This window comes from Capra hircus, chromosome 5 (assembly GCF_001704415.2).
Source record: "Capra hircus breed San Clemente chromosome 5, ASM170441v1, whole genome shotgun sequence".
In the NCBI taxonomy this organism is placed as follows: Eukaryota; Metazoa; Chordata; class Mammalia; order Artiodactyla; family Bovidae; genus Capra; species Capra hircus.
In genome coordinates, this window is record NC_030812.1 from 73,670,377 (window position 1) to 73,691,101 (window position 20,725).

General features: G+C 48.6%; 1 protein-coding gene across 1 annotated transcript in view; it reads right to left on the reverse strand.

Annotated features, from left to right (window-relative positions):
• CACNG2 (calcium voltage-gated channel auxiliary subunit gamma 2) overlaps positions 338-20,725 on the reverse strand; it is a 117,889-nt gene continuing 97,501 nt past the window's right edge. The window contains exons 2-4 of the mRNA XM_005680662.3: positions 18,713-18,796; positions 2,517-2,657; positions 338-1,149 (exon numbers count right to left, since the gene is read on the reverse strand). Of these exons, the coding sequence (XP_005680719.1) occupies positions 614-1,149; positions 2,517-2,657; positions 18,713-18,796 (761 nt within the window). The 3' untranslated portion in view covers positions 338-613. The remainder of the gene's footprint in view (positions 1,150-2,516; positions 2,658-18,712; positions 18,797-20,725) is intronic.

A 20,725-nucleotide genomic window follows, 5' to 3' on the forward strand; every position in this document is an offset into this window, starting at 1 on the left:
GGCCCCGGGGCCCCTGAGTCTCCACCTCCCCCACTCTCCCAGGGAGGCGGAGCCCGCTTGGGGTTAAAGGGAACAGAAAAGTAACTCTCCCTGCGTTAAAAAAAAAAGTAACATAAACCCCTGATAAATGCAAAGAACGTTTCCCTTCCTTTCGCTCCTTCTCATTTTTTTTTTTGCTTTAATATTATCTTGGTTCCCTTGTATGTTTTCATTTAAATTGGTTTTTATTAAATGTTAAAATAATGGTACATGGGAAATCATGCATTTTCATTTAGATTTATTTTCTATTTTAAATTTTTATCCTCTCTTGCTTTTTTTAAAGTTTGTTTTTCCTTCCCTCGTTTATATTTTTGCACATTTATTGTTTTGCCTCTTTGTTCCTCTTATATGTTGTTCTTTTTTTTTAAATTTACTTGTTATGTTTTTCTCTTTTTTTTTGTTTTTTGTTTAGTTTTGTGTTTTTTTTTTTTTTTTTTTTTTTGCTTGCCTTTTGGAAGGTTTGTCCCCCCTGGTATGGTTTGGTATCCCCCCCTCTCCTTCACCCCCGGGCCCATCCCGCGGGCCGCGCCCCTCCTCCCGGCTCTGGGCGGCGCTGGCGAGGCCCCCGTGGGCTTCATACGGGGGTGGTCCTGCGGTTGGCTGTGTTGGAGTGGAGAGAGTCTTTGTTCTCTTTCTGGATACAGTTGTGAACTTGGAGGAAGCTGTTATCCCTGTCGGAGTTGTAGGTGGCGGTGGGCGTGGTGGCGGCCTTCAGGGGGTCCCTGCTGAGGGTGTACATGGAGATCTCCGTGGACGGCAAGGTGTTGAAGCCCTTGATGCCCACGGGGGAGGCGTCCCTGGAGTGTGAGGGCTCGGTGGAGCGCGAGCTGGAGCGGCTGCGGCGCTGGTAGCGGTAGCGGTAACTGGGAATGCGGGTGATGGCGGAGGCCTGGAGGTAGTCCGTGGCGCGGGCTGTGGCCCGCAGCTGTTTGTGCCGGTCGATAAACATGTGCACGGCCAGCACCCCGACCATCTCGGCGATGATGAAGGACAGGGCCCCGAAGTAGAAGGACCAGCCGTAGGAGTAACTATTCTTTTTGGAGTCGCTCTTGGAGGGGTCTCCGGCATTGGCAGATATGTACACTATAATGCCAATGATGTTACTCAGACCTGCGGGCGGGATGGGCGTGGAGAGGAGGCAGGGTGGAGGGGAAAGCAGAAATAATGATGGTTAGTATCCAAAGAGGATGCCAGGCCCTGGGCACGATGGCAGGAGGGGAACACCTGGATGTGCTTTCCCTGGTCCAGCGTTTTTGTGGAGAATGGATGGGCTGATATAGTGGGAAGTTGCAAGCATCACCTTACTATCCTATCATTCTGTTTGGGAGAGAGTCAGAAAGGGAAGAGCTAAAGGAATCACAGATATGGGAAGAAGGGAGAGAACAGCAGGACATTCTACAATATACTGAGTAATGATAATACTTATTGAGCATTTACTACCTGCTTTCACAGCTGAGTGCTTTGCAAAGGGTTTGCAGATGAGAAAACAGATTGCAGAGAGGTTAAGTAAGTTGCTTAAGGCTGCATTGGGATTTGAAGCTGCTGTAGCAGGGGGTTAGGGCTTCCCTGGTGGCTCAGTTTTAAAGAATCTGCCTGCCAATGCCTGCCACTGCAGTTCAATCCTTGGGTCAGGAAGATCCCTTGGAGAAGGAAATGGCAACCCACTCCAGTATTCTTGCCTGGAAAATCCCATGGACAGAGGAGCCTGATGGGCTACAGTCCATGGGGTATGAAAGAGTCAGACAAAACTTAGAGTCTAAATAAGAACCACAAGCAAGGGGTTAAGTCTGGCTCCTGGAGCCAGACTGCCTATATGCAAAGCCTTTGGCAAGGTAACCATCATCTAAGTTTCCATATCTGTGAAGTAGATATAATAATAGTGCTTACTTCTTTTAGGTTGGGGGAAGATGAATACGTATGAATACATGTGAGTTACTACTACATGTGAGTTAATACACATGAAAGCTGTTAAGAGTCATCATGTGGTAAGTGCTGCTTAAACGTTAGTTGTTCTTATTAAATGGCTCATGCTACAACCCATGTTCTTCTTCTGGCATCTGAAGCCAGTGTGACTTGTCATGTAGCTGTACTGAGAAATGTGGTTTTGAGTGCCTGCCTGCTCCCAACCGGGTAGGTCAGGGAGGGAAGAGGGTGATGAGGATAGACCCAGCATCCTGAGAGGGTCTTAGGAGTGGGCCCTTCTCTCAGGAGGTGGGGGAAAGGTGAGTCACTCGGCTGAAGGTCACGGTGTGGGGACAATCCCGGTGGACTCAGTGGAGGGCTCAGGCCTGGCTATGGCACAGGAGCCCAGCACAGCCTGCCTTCTGTGCGACTTGGCCTGTTGGAAGGTCCAGAAGTCCCTCTCCTCTCTCCCCTCCTTTCTTTGTCAGGCCCCTCCAGTCACCAGGCCCGCCAACCTCAGCCTCCTCCCTGCTGGTGAGCCTGGCCTCGGGCCCCCCTGGTGCAGCAGCTCTTACCTGCAGACACGAAGAAGATGCCGGCACTCAGAATGATGTTGTGTCGAGTCTTATAGAACTCGCTGGCTGCGATGCAGAGTCCGCCCATGAAGAGCAGAATCACACTCAGGATCGGGAAGATGCTCGAGGCCCTCACAGCCCCTGGAGAACACAGTGGGTGGGGAGAGAGAATGCCATGGCTGTGAGATGAGGGGTGGTGTGCTGGAGGGAGGAGAGGGAGGAGCTCACAGGGGCGGGGGCTGGGTGAGTTTTATGGACCAGAGTGGAGGTTGCTTAGCAATACTAGGGAGGGAGAGGGAGCACGCCACCGCTCAGTTCACAGGGGCTCCCCGCTTCTGCAAGGATCAAACCCCAGCACTTCGTGAGACTCACATGGCCGTGTGAGACCTGGTCTCTCCCCAGCCCCACCTTCCCTCCTGTCCAGCCACAACAAACTTCCCATGACATATTATTGTATGTTTCTGACTTTTGCCATACTGAGCTTTCTTCCTAGAATGTCTTTCTTGCTCTTTTTCACTCAGCCAACTTCTATTCATCCATCAAAACCCAGCTCAAAGTCCCCTCCTCCATGACACCTTTCCTGATTTCTTTAGGCAAACTTATTAGCTTTCTCCTCTGCACTTTAGGGCACTTGGGGCACAGAGAAAGGCGGTGTGTTATAGTGGTTAGAGCTGGTGGTTGGACTCTGCCTTTAGCATTTATTAGCTGTATAAGTTTGGGTAAGTCATCTCATCTCTTCATGCCTCAATTTCCTCACCTGTAAAATGGGTGTGGTGATAGTTCCTGCCTCTTAACATTATTGTGAGGACTAAATGAGTTAATTCTGATAATGTACTTAAGATAGGTCTCTGAAGCCATATAGTAAACATTTGCTCAGATAGTTATTATAGTAAATAGTTGTTTATATATATGCATCCACCATAGGTCATGGGATCCCATGAGAGAGAGGATTGTAGCTATTTTTATTGTTGGTTTTTTTTAGTTCTCTCTCTTAATTCGTTCTGTCCTCAACACCTAATTCAAAGCCAGAGATACAGAAAGCCCCCAATACAAGCTTGCCTTGTGAATCAATGTGGAGAGGTGGTCCAGAAAGAGGAAGAAACTGACACATTGCAAAGAAAATGGAAGAGAATAAAAGCAAAAAGCAAATTTAAAAAACCTCTCAAGACAAGTTAAGAAGGAAGGATGAACAAACAGGCAGGAGAAAAAAGAATATTTTAATGAACATTTTACCCCAGCATGGAGGAGGATGAGAGAGAGGCACAGATGGCTGGGGCGGGGGAGGGGAGGTGGTTGGGGGTACATGAGGGGGGCTGTGTCTGAAAGATGCCCCAGAGGCATGGAGTCTTTGGCAGTGTGTCTGGAAAGTAAAATATTTTTTTTCTATCCAGATTCAAATAGGCAGAGAGTGACCTGAGGATCTCCGACTCCATGTCCTGCCCTGTGTGGACCAGGCAGTAGGCAGAGGCATCTGGTGGCTAGTATAAGGAAAAGGATGTCTTCCTGACATGTTGGGGTGGCTTGAATGGCAACCTAGGAAGTTAAGTCCTTTTAGACTGAGAACCCTTTGGCTCGGCCCAGAGGGTGGTAGGGGGTGTATGCTTTGGAGGTGAAGTGCCTGCCCTACTGGCCCATCCCTGTTCCTTCTGGTGGCAGCATGACCACAAAGGATCTGTGAAGAAGAGAATTTTTCTATATAGAACTTGAGGAATTTTTCTAAGAAAGAGTTTTAAGCCATTTACTGTGACATGTGATGTAAAACCCTTCTTTCCCTGGTGGATCTTTAGTCTACACTGCTTGTGATGCTATTGAATGAGTGGATTATTTTGGGGGGACTTGAAGAAGGGTGGAGTTCTGTATTGCAAGTTGGGAGCACCTGAGTTGCTCATTTTGAAGTAGGGGTAAGAGGGTGATGGGCAGCTGAGTTACTCTGCAGTCTAGTAGCCCTCTCCCCAGGCGGGAAAGGACTGGGCTGCCTCCTCTCCAAACCTGAGTGGATGCTTTCTTCCTGCAGGTCTTTTCTGAGATGATATCTCTATCCCCAATTGGATTGACACCCCCCACCCCCACCATACAGGAACACATGCCCAGATGCGCCCATTCACAGCTACCTGGAGGCCCATCTCCATAAGTACATGAGGATGGCAAGAGTGTATCGAAGACCCAGCTCACAAGAGGTAGGATGGATTAAACAAACACACCACGTTGGGTCTGACATACATGGTACAATTTAATCCTCATAATACCTCTGCAGGGTATATTTTTTGCCTCAATTTATAGATGAGAAAACTGAGTTTCAGAGAGGTGATGTAGCTTGCTCAAAACCAGCCAGTTAGTAAGTCAGGATTCAAGCCCAGATCAGTCCAACTTTTGGATACCCTGGACTCTTTCTCTGGGGTTTTTAAAGAGCCCAGGAAGCATCCTGCAGGGTCCAGAGACCTGGGTTCTGATCCCAGCTCTGCCCCTCCTTGCTGTGTGGCTGAGGCAGGTACCTTGCCACCTCTGGTTTCCCCATGTTTAACATGGGTGTGGACCATTAGATGATTTCTAATCTTTTCCTTCTCTGTGTGGCTATGATTTCTGACCAGCTGGAAACAGGGACGACAGTATAAAGAAAGATAGAGAGGTTGGGGGTGACTTCCAAAGGGCAGCAGCGGCTGCTCAGATGAGCAGGGTGGAGGAAGGTCTCTGGCCTTTTCCCTGCACGGAAGCAGGCTCTTCCTGCCCGCAGTGTGCTGCATTTGGCAGGCCAGGTCTGCATCCTCAGAGCTCACGCCTCACGGCAGCCCTGGGCCTGACGTTTCCGGTTCAGCCAGTCTGCTGTGGGAGCCTGGATGCCCCAACTCCGCTTTCCTGCCAGCAGAGAGAGCACCAGCTGCGGAGTGAGATGAGATGCTGTGTGTGCGCATGCACGTGTGTGCGCGCGCGCGTGTGTGTGTGTACTGGGTTGGGGGAGTGGGCAGGCTGGAGGGAGACATTTGCTGTGCTGCAGCCAATGTGGAGAAAACAGGATCAGTTCGCAAGGTAACAAAGCAGCAAGCAGGCAACAAACAGAAGCCTCTTTACTCCAGCAGAGCAACTCAGACACCAGCCTCCCTTGGAAGAGGCCTTTTTACCCAGAAAAAAGGTGATAGGGGCAGCTGGGAAACAGTACCAGCCTAGGAAGATGGAAGTCCTCAGGACCCAGATCCAGGCTGGCAGAAAGCTGGTTTCAAGCCGGCAGTGACCCCAAGACTGAAACAGTCTTCTGAAGGAGGTCATTCTGGCTGGGCAATGTCACAGAGGAATTTTGGAGTTAGCCACACCTAAGTTCAGAGCCTGGCTTTGCCACTTAGTAACTGTGATCTTGGGCAAGGGTCTTACCTCTCTAGAGCCTCAGTTTCCTTGTCCTGTAAATGGGAAGAGTCATAATAATCTCCTGTTCATAGGAGCATGTAAGGCCTTGCTGCTCAAATGGTAGTCGAGTACCAGCAATGAGGGCATCATGAGAGGAGCTTAGCAGAAATGCAGATTCTCAGGCCCCGCCCCATCTAGTTCGACTGTACTGAATTAGAGTCTGCATTTTGGATAAACAACAGGGTCTTACTGTAGAGCACAGGGATCTATATCTGACACCCTGGGATAAACCATAATTGAAGCGAATATGGGGAATTCTCTGCTTCTCTAGAGGTTAAGACTCAAGCGCCCTCACTGCCAGGGCCCAGTTTGATCCCTGATTGTTAGACTAAGATCCCACAAGCTGTACAGCATGGCCAAAAAAGAGAAGAGAACATGAAAAAGCATATATATGTATATATATAAAACTGAGTCACTTTGCTGTACAGAAATTAAGTGTTGTAAATAAACTATACTTCAATAAAAATACATAAGAAAAGAATCCACATTTTAACAATATCTTTGTAACAAGACTAGTATGTGTCTGAATGTTTGAGACATGCTATTGCAAGGACTAAATTGGATAATAACTGTTTTGTTTCTGATACTAGGAGGGCAGTAAAGGGTAGCGATTTTTGTTGTTTTTAATGTCCTTTTTCTTTCATGCCAGACACAGTTTCCTTATGAATTATCCTGACTTCCTAGTAACCTGTATTACTGTGTTAATAGTAATAGCATTGCTCAGTTCAGTTCAGTTGCTCAGTCATGTCTCACTCTTTGTGACCCCATGAACTGCAGCACACCAGGCCTCCTGTCCATCACCAACTCCCGGAGTCTGCCCAAACCCATGTCCATCGAGTTGGTGATGCCATCCAACCATCTCATCCTCTGTCGTTCCCTTCTCCTCCTGCCCTCAATCTTTCCCAGCATCAGGGTCTTTTCAAATGAGTCACCTCTTTGCATCAGGTGGCCAAAATATTGGAGTTTCCGCTTCAACATCAGTCCCTCCAATGAACACCCAGGACTGATCTCCTTTAGGATGGACTGGTTGGATCTCCTTGCAGTCCAAGGGACTCTCAAGAGTCTTCTCCAGCACCACAGTTCAAAAGCATCAATTCTTTGGCGCTCAGCCTTCTTCACAGTCCAACTCTCACATCCATACATGACTACTGGAAAAACCATAGCCTTGATTGGACAGACCTTTGCTGGCAAAGTAACGTTTCTGCTTTTTAATATGCTGTCTAGATTGGACATAACTTTCCTTCCAAGGAGTATGCATCTTTTAATTTCATGGCTGCAATCACCATCTGCAGCAATCTTAGAGCCCAGAAAAATAGTCACCCACTGTTTCTACTATTTCCCCATCTATTTGCCATGAAGTGATGAGACCAGATGCCATGATCTGTGTTTTCTGAATGTTGAGCTTTAAGCCAACTTTTTCACTCTCATCTTTCACTTTCATCAAGAGGCTTTTTAGTTCTTCTTCACTTTCTGCCATAAGGGTAGTATCATCTGTATATCTGAGGTTATTGATATTTCTCCCGGTAATCTTGATTCCAGCTTGTGCTTCCTCCAGCCCAGCGTACATCTCATGATATACTCTGTATAGAAGTTAAATAGGCAGGGTGACAATATACAGCCTTGACGTACTCCTTTTCCTATTTGGAACCAGTCTGTTGTTCCATGTCCAGTTCTAACTGTTGCTTCCTGACCTGCCTACAGGTTTCTCAAGAAGCAGGTCAGGTGGTCTGGTATTCCCATCTCTTTCAGAATTTTCCACAGTCTGTTGTGATCCACACAGTCAAAGGCTTTGGCATAGTCAATAAAGCAGATATAGATGTTTTTCTGGAACTCTCTTGCTTTTTCGATGATCCAGCAGATGTTGGCAATTTGATCACTGGTTCCTCTGCCTTTTCTAAAACCAGCTTGAACATTTGGAAGTTCACGGTTCACGTATTGCTGAAGCCTGGCTTGAAGAATTTTGAGCATTACTTTACTAGTGTGTGAGATGAGTGCAATTGTGCGCGGCGGCTGCAAAGGCACACTAGCACGGCTGAGAGGAACTACGCTGGGTCCGAGGTCAGGGGCGGCTGCCGAGAGGAGCTGACCGCATCAGAGGTAAGGAGCAGAGGCTGTGCTTTGCTGGAGTAGCCGTGAAGAGAGAGCCCACGTCCAAGGTAAGAGAAACTCAAGTAAAACAGTAGGCACTGTGAGAGGTCATCGGACGGCAGACAGACTGAAACTACAATCAGACAACTAGTCAATCTGATCACACAGACCACAGCCTTGTCTAACTCAATGAAACTAAGCCATGCCGTGTGGGGCCACCCAAGATGGCCGGGTCATGGTGGAGAGGTCTGACAGAATGTGGTCCACTGGAGAAGGGAATGGCAAACCACTTCAGTATTCTTGCCTTGAGTACCCCATGAACAGTATGATAAGGCAAAAATATAGGACACTGAAAGATGAACTCCCAGGTCTGTAGGTGCCCAATATGCTACTGGAGATCAGTGGAGAAATAACTCCAGAAAGAATGAAGGGATGGAGCCAAAGCAAAAACAACACCCAGTTGTGAATGGGACTGATGATGGAAGCAGGGTTCGATGCTGTAAAGAGCAATATTGCATAAGAACCTGGAATCTTAGGTCCATGAATCAAGGCAAACTGGAAGTGGTCAAACAGGAAATGGCAAGAGTGAACATCGACATTCTAGGAATTAGCGAACTAAGATGGATTGGAATGGGTGAATTTAACTCAGATGACCGTTATATCTATTACTGTGGGCAGGAATCCCTCAGAAGAAATGGAGTAGCCATCATAGTCAACAAATGAGTCTGAAATGCAGTACTTGGCTGTGATCTCAAAAACGACAGAATGATTTCTGTTCGTTTCCAAGGCAAACCATTCAATATCATGGTAATCCAAGTCTATGCTCCGACCAGTAATGCTGAAGAAGCTGAAGTTGTACAGTTCTATGAAGACCTTCAAGACCTTCTAGAACTAACACCCCCAAAAGATGTCCTTTTCATTATAGGGGACTGGAATGCTAAAGTAGGAAGTCAAGAAACACCTGGAGTAACAGGCAAATTTGGCCTTGGAGTACAGAATGAAGCAGGGCAAAGGCTAATAGACTTCTGCCAAGAGAACGCACTGGTCATTGCAAACACCCTCTTCCAACAACACAAGAGAAGACTCTAAATATGGACATCACCAGATGGTCGACATCGAATTCAGATTGATTATATTCTTTGCAGCCAAAGATGGAGAAGCTCTATACAGTCGGCAAGAACAAGACTGGAGCTGACTGTGGCTAGGATCATGAACTCCTTATTGCCAAACTCAGACCAAAATTGACGAAAGTGGAGAAAACCACTAGACCATTCAGGTATGACCTAAATCAAATCCCTTATTACTATATAGTGGAAGTGACAAATAGATTTAAGGGACTAGATCTGATAGACAGAGTGCCTGATGAACTATGGATGGAGGTACGTGACGTTGTACAGGAGACAGGAATCAAGACCATCCCCAAGAAAAAGAAATGCAAAAAAGCAAAATGGCTGTCTGAGGAGGCCTTACAAATAGCTGTGAAAAGAAGAGAAGCGAAAAGCAAAGGCGAAAAGGAAAGATATATCTATTTGAATGCAGAGTTCCAAAGAATAGCAAGAAGAGATAAAGCCTTCCTCAGCGATCAATGCAAAGAAATAGAGGAAAACAACAGAATGGGAAAGACTAGAGATCTCTTCAAGAAAATTAGAGACACCAAGGGAACATTTCATGCAAAGATGGGCTCCATAAAGGACAGAAATGATATGGACCTAACAGAAGCAGAAGATATTAAGAAGAGGTGGCAAGAATACACAGAAGAACTGTACAAAAAAGATCTTCACGACCCAGATAATGATGAAGGTGTGATCACTCACCTAGATCCAGACATCCTGGAATGCGAAGTCAAGAGGGCCTTAGGAAGCATCACTACGAACAAAGCTAGTGGAGGTGATGGAATTCCAGTTGAGCTATTTCAAATCCTGAAAGATGATGCTGTGAAAGTGCTGCACTCAATATGCCAGCAAATTTGGAAAACTCAGCAGTGGCCACAAGGACTGGAAAAGGTCAGTTTTCATTCCAATCCCAAAGAAAGGCAATGCCAAAGAATAGCATTAGTATTAATGCTAAAACTTATCATGAGAGAAGAGAATATCTTATTTAGTCAATGCATGGGGAGCATGGAGTGGGAGGTAGATGTGTAAGACTGGGGCACAGAGGCTCAGTTTAGGCTGAAGCTGTAAATGGGGAGTCAGACTCAGAGGTGAGCACAGCAGAGCTTGAGCATGGAAGAGTAGGGGGTTTACCTAGAGGCTTGGGGAGACCCAGTATTTAGTGACTGGTTTGGGAAGACCTTGTGCCAATCTCCTGGTGTTGCTGAGGCCTCCACTTCCTTGTCTATAAAATGGGACTGAAAACTGGAAATCTGTCTACCCTATAGGGAGCCTGCTAAGTCACTTCAGTAATGTCCACCTCTGTGTGACCCTATGGACTGTAGCCCACCAGGCTCTGTCTATGGGATTTTCCAGGCAAGAATACCGGGTGGGTTGCCATTTCCTCCTCCAGGGGATCTTCCCCACCCAGGGACTGAACCCTCCTCTCTTACATCTCCTGCAGTGGCAGATGGGTTCTTTACCACTAGCACCACCTGGGAAGCCCCACCTTACAGGGTGACAGTAATTAAATCGGAAGAAGACTGTGGAAGCTTTTGAAAATGCAGAGCCTTGGGTAAACTAGGAACAGTGTATTATTGTTTTCTGTGCTGGTGATGGAAATGAAGAGTGTCATAAGCACCCAGAAGGGAATATCATCTAGCCTTTCGGAGCGAGTAGGCTCAGCCATAAATCCCTCACTCACTCTTTCTTTGGCTGCGTTCTGTAGACAGATCATCTCCAATCCAGTGCCCTGTGGGCCCGGCACCCATGGTGTCCTGCTGTGGTGGGCACAGCTGAAGGACAAGTAGATGGCTGCACTCGGGGACCCTGCTTCCACACAGTCTGGCAGAGGAGGAGGGGAGTGGTGTGTAGGGTGGAGGGAGGTGGGCAGATCTCTGCCTAGTGCCCACTCTTTACCTGGCTTGTCCTGAGGCCTGATTGTGGGCTTTCCCTTCTCTGGGTCTCAGGTCTGGCTCTGAATAGGTGGGAGCAGATGACTTGTAAGGTTCCATCCATCCCTGGTGGTCCTGTGCCCTGCAGACCTCCATCAGGGACCACTCAGCCAGGCTGGCCAGGTGCTGGTCGTGCCTTTCATCAAAATAGTTATCATGATCAGGTATAGGGGAAACTAGGGCTCCTTATTTTCTTGGCATGGTGTTAAACTCTTTATGCCTGTTATTCCCTTTGGAATTTGATGTGTTCTAACAGGACAAAGATGTGCTGGGTTGGGCAGAGCTTCTGGGCTCTGGGGCATCTCTCGCTCTCTCCTCCTGCTCACTGTGCTGGATGAGGAGTCAGTGACTGTGAAAGGGGATCAGCTGCTGTAGATGCAGGTGAGAGTGAGCGTGAGAGAGTGAGTGTGTGAGAAAGAGTGACAGGAGAGAGGAGGAGAGGAGGGAAGAGGCAGGGGGAGGGATGGATGGAGGGAAAGCCGCTCAGAGCGGTGGCTAGGGGCATTGGCTCCTGCTGTGGGCTGCTTGGGGTCCCATCCTGCACTCCCCTGGCCTCCCACTGGCGGTGTGGCCTCTGTGTCTCACTTTTCTCATCTGTATAATGGAGACACCAGTGGTGCCTACTTCATCGGGTTGTTGTGAGATGAATGAGGGTAATGTATGGTGTCTCGGGCCAAGGGTTCCATGAAAGTTTGCTATATCTACTGACATAGGAAAGGAATTTCAGACCCCAGCAAGCTTCCTCTGGGAAGGCCACCTGTGCAGGTGCTGGAGGCTTTCTGAATTTCTGTGGTCTCTGGGGTCGGAGATGGGCTCAGGAGAGACGGCCTGAGTGCATCCCATGTTGCCCCCACCCCACGAGGCTCAGTGGCCTCCTCTGCTGCAGGACACACCCAGCTCCCAGGGCCACAACAAGGGGCAATGAGTCAACGCGTCTGAAGCCATGGGAACCGTGTCTGGTACCCACAAGCCCCAGGAAATGTTAGTTCTTACATGGCAGAGAATATTATTGCTGTTTCTCACGGGCCTGGGGTTACCTAGACTGATGTTTATTAAAGTACAGGTCACGGAGTCAGTGTGGTGAGGGTGGCATTGGGCACTTTAATAAACGAACCAGGACAGAACAGAAATTATCCCGGTGGGCAGAGGGCGTGAGGTGGAGGCGCTGATCATGAGGCATTCGCTCTGGCTGCCTGGATGTGAGTTAGTAGGAGCTCTAACTTAGATGTTCCCGACTGCAGGATGTGGTCACCCCACCACGGCGACCTCTGGAGGGGACGTCCCTCATGACAATTTTGCTGAAAAAGCTGCAGTTCCTGGCAGTAGACAGGAACATTTGGCCTGGATAACCAGGGAGGCAGGTGGCGTCCCAGGGCTTCCCAGGTGGTTCAGATGGTAAAGAATCTGCCTGCAATGCAGGAGACCCAGGTTCGATCTCTGGGTCGGGAAGATCCCCTGGAGGAGGAAATGGCAACCCACTCCAGTATTCTTGCCTGGAGAATCCCATGGACAGAGGAGTCTGGCAGGCACTTAGCAGGCACCCTTTATGGTAGACAGAGTTCTGATTTTCAGTCTCATTTTACAGACAAGAAAGTGGAGAATCCCATGGACAAAGGAGACTGGCGGGCTATAGTCAATGGGGTCACAGAGAGTCAGACATGACTGAGTGAACACGCGCAGGTGGCGTCCCAGGAACTGTGCTGGGCTGGGGCCAGCCACTGTTCCTCTCTGGGCCTCAGTGTCTTCCTCATCTGTGAAATGGGTGCTTGGGGCTGGGTGGCCCTCGCGGCATGTCTGTTTTCAGCATTTCTGGAGATGGAAGGCTGCCTCCCTGAATTCTGAAGCTCTAGGGGGCAAGGAGAGGCAGTGGGCTTCCCTCAGCACTCCCCTGGGGTAGCCAGAGAGCCCAAACAAAGCACCACCCTAACCTTTGTCTCGTGGTATCCTCAGAATTGCCCCTCACCCCCACATGGGAATGGTATACACTGAGGTTCAGAGAAGGTGAGTATCTGGTCCAAGGTCACAGAGCAGAGCTCATCTTAAATTCAGGCCCTTTCATTCCAAGTCCCAAGCTCAGGCCTTGACACCTGGTATCTCCCACAACCGCGTGCCCCCACCCCCCTGCCCCCTGGTCCTCAGGGCCTGGTGGGACTGGCAGAGGGAGATGGAGAAGGGGGGACAGGGGAGAGCGCAGGCTTTTCTGAGGGTGGGTTGGGTGGCTTTGGCTCAGCTGGAGCCCCTCCAGCCTCATTCTGGGAAGAGAAGGAATGTGCTAGGCGGCTCTAGCGAGGGTGGTTCCTTGTATATTCATTCAGCAAATCTCTCCTGGGCCTGACTGAGGACAGGCCCTGCCCTGGGTGGGGTGGGTGGGCGTGGGTGGGAGCAAACTCTATTTGCAGCTACTGCCTTCAGTGTCCTCAAGCTGTTTCAGCATCCAGTGGGAAAGAATACTCTGTACCAGAGTGGTCACCTCCCTGCGACCCAGCCTCCTCCACATCCCTGGCCTCAGAAGGGCTGCACTGTCTACCAGCTCCCAGACGGGACACCTAGACGTCGCCTGAGTCTTTTCTCTCTCACCTCCCCACTCCACCTCGATGCAGGATGCCAGTAATTCCTGCTGGTTCCAGAACTAGTCCCCCTTCTCATCCACCTCCCTCACCTCCTCCCTGATCTGAGCCCCACGTATTTCAAGCCTAGGTCATGGCTGTCATCTCTTGCTGGTCTCCCTGTTCCTGCTGAGACCCCGGAGTCAGTTCTGCAGGAGAAGCGGAGCAGTGCCATTAGCCTGGACCTCAGTCCTTTCTGCTCAGAACCTTCTCGCGGTCTCATCTCAGAGTGAAGCTGAGGCCCCCAAGCCCTAGTCTGGCTTCCCATCCACAGCTCACACCCTCAGACTCATTATGTGGCCACCTCCCATCTCCTGGACACAATACACACACACACTCACACTCACACACACACACTCACACACACCATGAAGAGACCCATGTGCACACAAGCAGACCCACACACACATACAGGCACTTATATTCAGACTGATAGATGCTTGGATGCACAGACACGCAGGCATCAGAAGACACAGCGCCTAGCACGCGCTCATGCCCCTGGGCACAAGACGCACGCAGACACACCAACACACACTAAGAGTACCAGAAGTCACACCCTGGCCACCACCACCTCTTCTTCACCAGCTTGAGGTAAGGAGCTTTGGCAAGAAGAGAGAGGGCCACTGTTTTAAGGACACCTGGACTATATGATGATATTTTACTTTTATCCAGTTTGTTTCACTTTTCTATTTCATATTCAGTACTCCCATTTCATTTAGTTTGTGTTTTCCAATTTCTCCGTCTCTTCTTTTTTTTTGATGTTCTCTCTCAAGCCTTTATCAAGCATAGTAGAAAAACTTTTGTATACATATATATATATATAATATAATATATATATTTTAGAAAACTTATGAATTTTTGCCTAACTAAAAAATTTATGACATTTTGATTCTACTTGTTTGACTTATGTATGAATAGAATGCTAGGTTTCTAATTAAAAAATAGATATGTAGCAAACAAAAAAGGTTTACTGTATAGTACAGGGAACTATAGTTGATATCTTATAATAACCTATGCTGGAAAATAATACCAAAATTAATATATGTATATATGTATAACGGAATCCCTTTGTTGTGCACCTGAAACATTGTTAGTCAACTAGACTTCAATAAAATATATATATATATATGTATTTAAAAAAGAAGAAGAGAGAGGGCTAAGGAAGTGCCACACAGCAGACCCAGCTGACAGCCCCATGGAGCTGCTTGGAAAAAACAGACTGGTTACCATGACTTTGTGGGTAAGTTAGTGATAGGTGGGCAAGGCCTGTATTAGCTGCACCTTTGTGGGGCCCAGAAGTCCAGTGACTCGGGGTGATGACTGCGACCAGTTAAGGCTGTCCCTCCTTGGACTCTGTGGCTGTGGAGAAGCTGGGGACCCCGTTGAATCCCCACGGAGACTGGGCCGTAAGAACATTCATTCATTCATTCACTCATTCATTTGTCCCGTCAGATATTAATTCGGTGCTCTCCTTCTGCCCCGTCCTTCAAGAGGTGCTGAACTTGCCTGAAGCTTGGTCTGCTGGCGTGAGAACAAGTGAGTCCCACTTTCTCTGCTCTGTGACCCTGGCCAGTCATGCCCTCCTGGCATCCTCCGCCTCCCTCTCTGCTCCAGATCCTCCATCCAACTGGTGGATCAAGGATGGCGGGGGTTACCCAGGCCACCTCACTGGCCGTCCGTCCTCAGCTCCTTCCCCGGGGCTCCTCCTCCGCCTGGCCTCCGAACCTTGGGGTCCTGGGGCTCAGATCCTGCACCTCTTCTCTCTCTGCCCCACTTTCTTGGTGCTGTCATCAAGTCTCATGGTGCTAAGTATCGTCCCCCTTCTGACCTCTCTCAGACTCCTGTCTCGGGCCAGGTCCCCCCCGTGAGTCTCAGACTCCATGTCACCTCCCCAGAGGGTCCGTGGGCCTCTTTTACTTATTGTGGCCGATACTGAGCATCCATCCTTCCCCATCCCAACTTGCTCCCTCCATGGGCACAAACCTTGGAGTCATCCTTTATCCTTTCCTGTCACTGGAAATCCACATGCAGCCTTTCAGAAGATCCTATATGCAGGCCCTTGGGAATATTTTCAGGCTCTGACCCCTTCCCACCTCCTTCACTGCCACCACCTGCATTCAAGCTGCTGTCATCTCTTGTCTGGGTGATTGATCATAACAGGCTCCTTGCTTTTGGCTTGTTTCCTCCATCAGGGTGTAACTTTCATGAAGGCGCTGACTTTCTTTCTTTTGTCCGCACTTGAGTCCCCATACCATCAACAGTGCCTTATGCATAGTGATAGTGAATATCTCCTGAGTGAATGAATGAATGGATGAATGCTTCTAGAGTCCAAGTCTCTGCATTGGCGCCACCTTCTCTAGGGAACACTTCTGGAATGATGGCCTCCAGTCTGGGTTAGGCACCAGGCTTCCTCAGCACCCCAGATCACCTTCTTTCCCTGCTTGAGGCATCTAGGTTAGGTTCTTGGGCCTGTCAACCCACGTGGTAGGTGAGCTGAAGGTTTAGCAGACCAGAACAGGGCAGGGCAGGGTAAGTTGACTCAGGCCCCACCCACCCGAGTGCAGCTCCGCCCATCTCCCTGGACCAAAAGTCCATCTTCAGGAGAGGCTCCTCCCACCTCCCTGGGCACCAGCTCTGCCCACCACACTAGGGCAGGCAATCTTTCTGGAAGAATGTCTTCTGTCTTCTAGTTTCTCTAGCCAATCAGGTTAGAGGTTGACAGAGAATGATGGGAACTCACATCTTCCAGCTTTAAAAAATTACTTTTGTTGTCTAACCCCAGACTAGCATATTACAGATCAGAGGTCAACAAACTGCCAGATGAGGCCTGTTGCCTATTTTTGCAAGTGAAGTTAAGTTTCACTGGAGCAAACACAGCCATGCTCAGTTGCTTCTGGGTTTGCTTTTGTGCTACAAGGTCAAGGTTGAGTAGTTGAGACAGAGACTTTATGGCCCACAAAGCCTGGAATATCTCTTTTAGGAAAAGGATTGCCCATTTGTTATAGATGCTCAAAAAATATTTTTGGATTAAGTCAACTCAAGTCAGACTCTCAGAAACCTGCGCTGCTAATTTGCATTCAAGTCTTCTGTCCAGAGACACCGAAATGAACCAAACACCAAACAATTCTTTCTTTAAAATTTGGGAAATAAAGGTATAGAGTAGGTAGAAATAGCTGCTGGAGAATCCTGTCTTTCCTTTCAAATAGTGTTTATTGGGCACCTTCTATCTTCCAGGAACTGTTCTTGGTAGAGCAATGAATGAGACAAGGGTCCTGCCCCAACACTGGACATCTGGCTGATAAAGTATTGCCCCCTCGCTGGGCTCAGCCAGCGTGGCTTTGTGCGCAGAGCCCCACTTGGCTCCCCCTTCCATCTTCTCTCTCGGGTGCATCTCTGCAGGCTCCTGCCTCCCAAGTCCTGCTGTTTCTCTGAGGGTCCTCCTACTAGGCTGTGCTCTGCGTGCAGCCATGGACGGTGCCTCATTCATTCCTCTGGAACTCTCCAGCACTCAGTGCAGACTCTGACATACAGAAGGTGCTCAATTTGTTTCTATGTCCTCGCCAGGCTCCTTTGAGAGCCCTAGACCTGGTAATAGGGGCTTCCCTGGTGGCTCAGATGGTAAAGAATCTGCCTGCAATGAGAGAGACCCGGATTCAATCCCTGGGTTGGGAAGACCCCCTGGAGGAGGGCATAGCAACCCACTCCAGTATTCATGCCTGGAGAATCCCATGGACACAGGAGCCTGGTGGGCTATGGTTGATGGAGTGGTTGATGGGGTTGAAAAGAATCAGACAAGACTGAGCAACTGACACTTTCACTTTCAGACCTCGTAATGCAGAGGACGAACAAACGATCCTTCAGGAATTCCATCTGAGAGCAGTGTTGTGCAGGAATTCATAAAGGGAAAGGACGAGCCTAGTAAGATATTGCCCCTTCTCCTTTAAAAAGAGACCTATGAGTGACCTGATGTCCCCTTCCTTTTTCTTGCCGCCTGGCTGGCTTCATGTTCCACGGGCTTTGAAATGAAACCCAGATTTCAGGCTGACCTGAGAGCTGGGTTTGATGCGAGGAGTAATTATTGAAAGTGACAGGGGTGATCCATATAATAAAATGCTTCCTACATTTTTCATAGAAATGATCCAATACTAACCAGTGCTGTGGAGGATGGGAGGGAGGCTTTGGCTGGGGAAGGGCACTTGGGAGCCGAGGGGGTGGGGGCGGGGGCAGGGAGGGGTGCTCCTGGGAGGAGAGCAAACTGCTTTCAGAAGTGCTCTCTGAGAGCTTCGTACAGAGCTTTCAGCTACTTCTGCTGGGGCGGCTTTGCGGTCCCATGCATTAAGAACCCTCAGCCTCTCTCCTGGAAATCCTTTTCTCCTGGAACATTTTACCTTGTTAGTTTTCGCTGCTTCTTGAGAGATTTTCTTTGGGTCTCAAAATGCTTTCTCTTGATACTATGTCTCAGGTGGATTTAAGATCACAGCTATTACATCAGGATTTAACTTTGACTTGATTTGTGGGGAAAGAAAAAAAAATAATAATCTCATTGTTTCAGTAGAAGTTCCAGTCTGGCACTGCCTGGTGAGTCTCCTCACTGGATTGTTCAAGAAATATCCACGGAGTACTTTCTATGTGCTGGGCACTGGGCTGGGAATATAATGATGAGTGAGACAGGTAGAGTTCTATCAGAGTTCTAGTTGAACTGGCAACACTGTGAGGGAGCTGGTTGCTCAAACAGACATGGCAGCGACAGCATGATAAAGATGCTAGGCTCTGGGAACCCCTTCAGGGGCATAGAGGACTTCTTGGAGGAGGTGTTGTTTCACCAGAAACCTGGAAGATGTGTAGGAACTTGCCAACAAAGAGGGGAGGAAGGGCGTTGCGGGTAGCGGGACATAGCACACCTGAATGTTTGGCCATGGCAAGGGGGGAAGACAGAAGGCTCAGCTTTTTCCTGCCCTTTGCAGTGACAGAGACCTCTAGATAGTTCTGGCCTTTGGCTCTTAAAGGATGGAAGGGCAGGACCCATCACCAGGAGAGAAATAAAAAAAATTGCATCCACTCACGGAGGAAATATTCTGCTGTGTCAGCTTCGTAATCTGCATCCTCTGGGAAGTGATCGATTTGCTTGCAGAGACCTTTGAAGTTCCCTGGAAAACAAGGGAAGAAAGTGCTCGTGAGACATCCAAATCTCCAGGGACTCAGCGCCCACTGGCCTCTTCCTGACTTCTTGTTCTTCTGAAGCTGGCTCAGTCCTCTCCCTCACCTCCCCCCTCCCCCCAAAGGAAGGTATCGCTTTGTCTGTTTGGACATCTGCCCAGTGAATCAAAACACACACACCCGCGGCGCTGCAGAGAGGATCTAAGGCTTAAGACTTCAAAACCCAGCCTTCCATCTCTGCATCGAGGCTTCTGAGGATTAGCTGAGGCTTGGCGGGCGGTGGAGTTTGAATCTGGGCTGGGGACTGCCACAGAGGAGACTGGTGAATACCAGCGTGCCTGCCTCTGTGCCCCAGCTCGGCTGGGAGTCACCTCGTGTTTTCCATGCGAGAAAGTTGATTGCTTTCCAAAGAGGGCAGACCCCAGACCGAGGCTGGCAAACATTCCCACAGCTCTTTAGATGAGTTTGCGAAGCATTTTCCCATCTGCAATTGCGTGGAATTCACCATATGGAGCCCATGAAAGTTCTGCAATACTCCTAGGGCTGAACACCCCACCCAGGCGTGGGTCACCAGCTAGACTTGTGGAGTATGACACAACCTGTGAGAGGAGTACTAGCCTCTCCATTTTATAAATGAAGAAACTGAGGCTCAGGGAGACTGGATACAAGTGTGCTTATATAACTATTTTAGGTATTTCAAGCTATTACAGTATATAGGTAATTCTATACTACATATTACAGAGAAGATGGTTGATCCTTACCCTACAACCCTCCCTTAACTGTCTCTGTGCCAATTCAAATGACTGAATAAGTGCTCATGGCCAGGAAATGATGGAATCTGGGCTCAAACAAAGACCTTTTGGTTCTAAAACTTTCCTTGGTGATTGCTGAGAAGGTGAGAGCCAGCTCAGATGAGAACCCTAGCCCACTGTCCAGCAGGTCCCCAGCAGTGATCCCTAAATGAACGAGTGAGCTACTGAATGTGATCTTCATAAACACTCATGTGGAGAATAGAATTTACAAGCATGGCTGCTTCATGACCACAGAGACTTTTGTCTGTTTCATTCACCATTGTGTCCCGAGCACCAGCACAGGCACGATGGATGTTGCCTGACTTCCTCTGAATGACTGGACACTCGAAACTGTGCAGGGAGATACGGCAACAGTGGGTGAATGGTAGGTTCTGCAGTTGGCTTGCCTGGGTTTCGTTCAGCTTCACGGAGATGCCTCAGCTTCCTCATCAGAAAGCAGAGATCGGAGTGATTCTTCCTTTGTCGATTGTTGTGGGGATGACATGAGCTAACACGTCTAAAGTGCTCAGAGTAGTGCCTGGCACATTAGTAAATGTGCTGGGGGTATTGAGTGAGAGAGAAATGAACCTTGCTACATTTAGCCCCTGACATTCAGGATTTTCCTGTGATAGAAGCTAATGCCACCTAATTAATACAGTCTTTAATATGTGTGAACAATTTATTTTCTTGTAAGATCCTGAGCCTTGTAGCCCATAAAGTAGGTTTTATTATGTACGATAGGTATTATTTAGGAATATTAAGTCATTATTACACATATACACAGCTGGATATATCATACAGCTGGATATACAGGATGTGCTCAGTTGCACAGTTGTCCAACTCTTTGCAACTGCATGGACTGCAGCCCATCAGGCTCTGTCCACAGGGATTCTCCGGGCAAGAACACTGGAGTGGGTTGCCATGACTACTTCAGGGGGTTTTCCCAACCCAGGGATCGAACCCAGGTCTCCCGCATTGCAGGCGGTAATTGTGTTTCTAGCTATTATGATATGTATAGGTAACACTGGGGATCCTAGGTGGCACTAGTGGTAAAGAACCTGCCTGCCAAGGCAGGAGACAAAAGAGACATGGGTTTGATCCCTGGGTCAGGAAGATCCCCGAGACGAA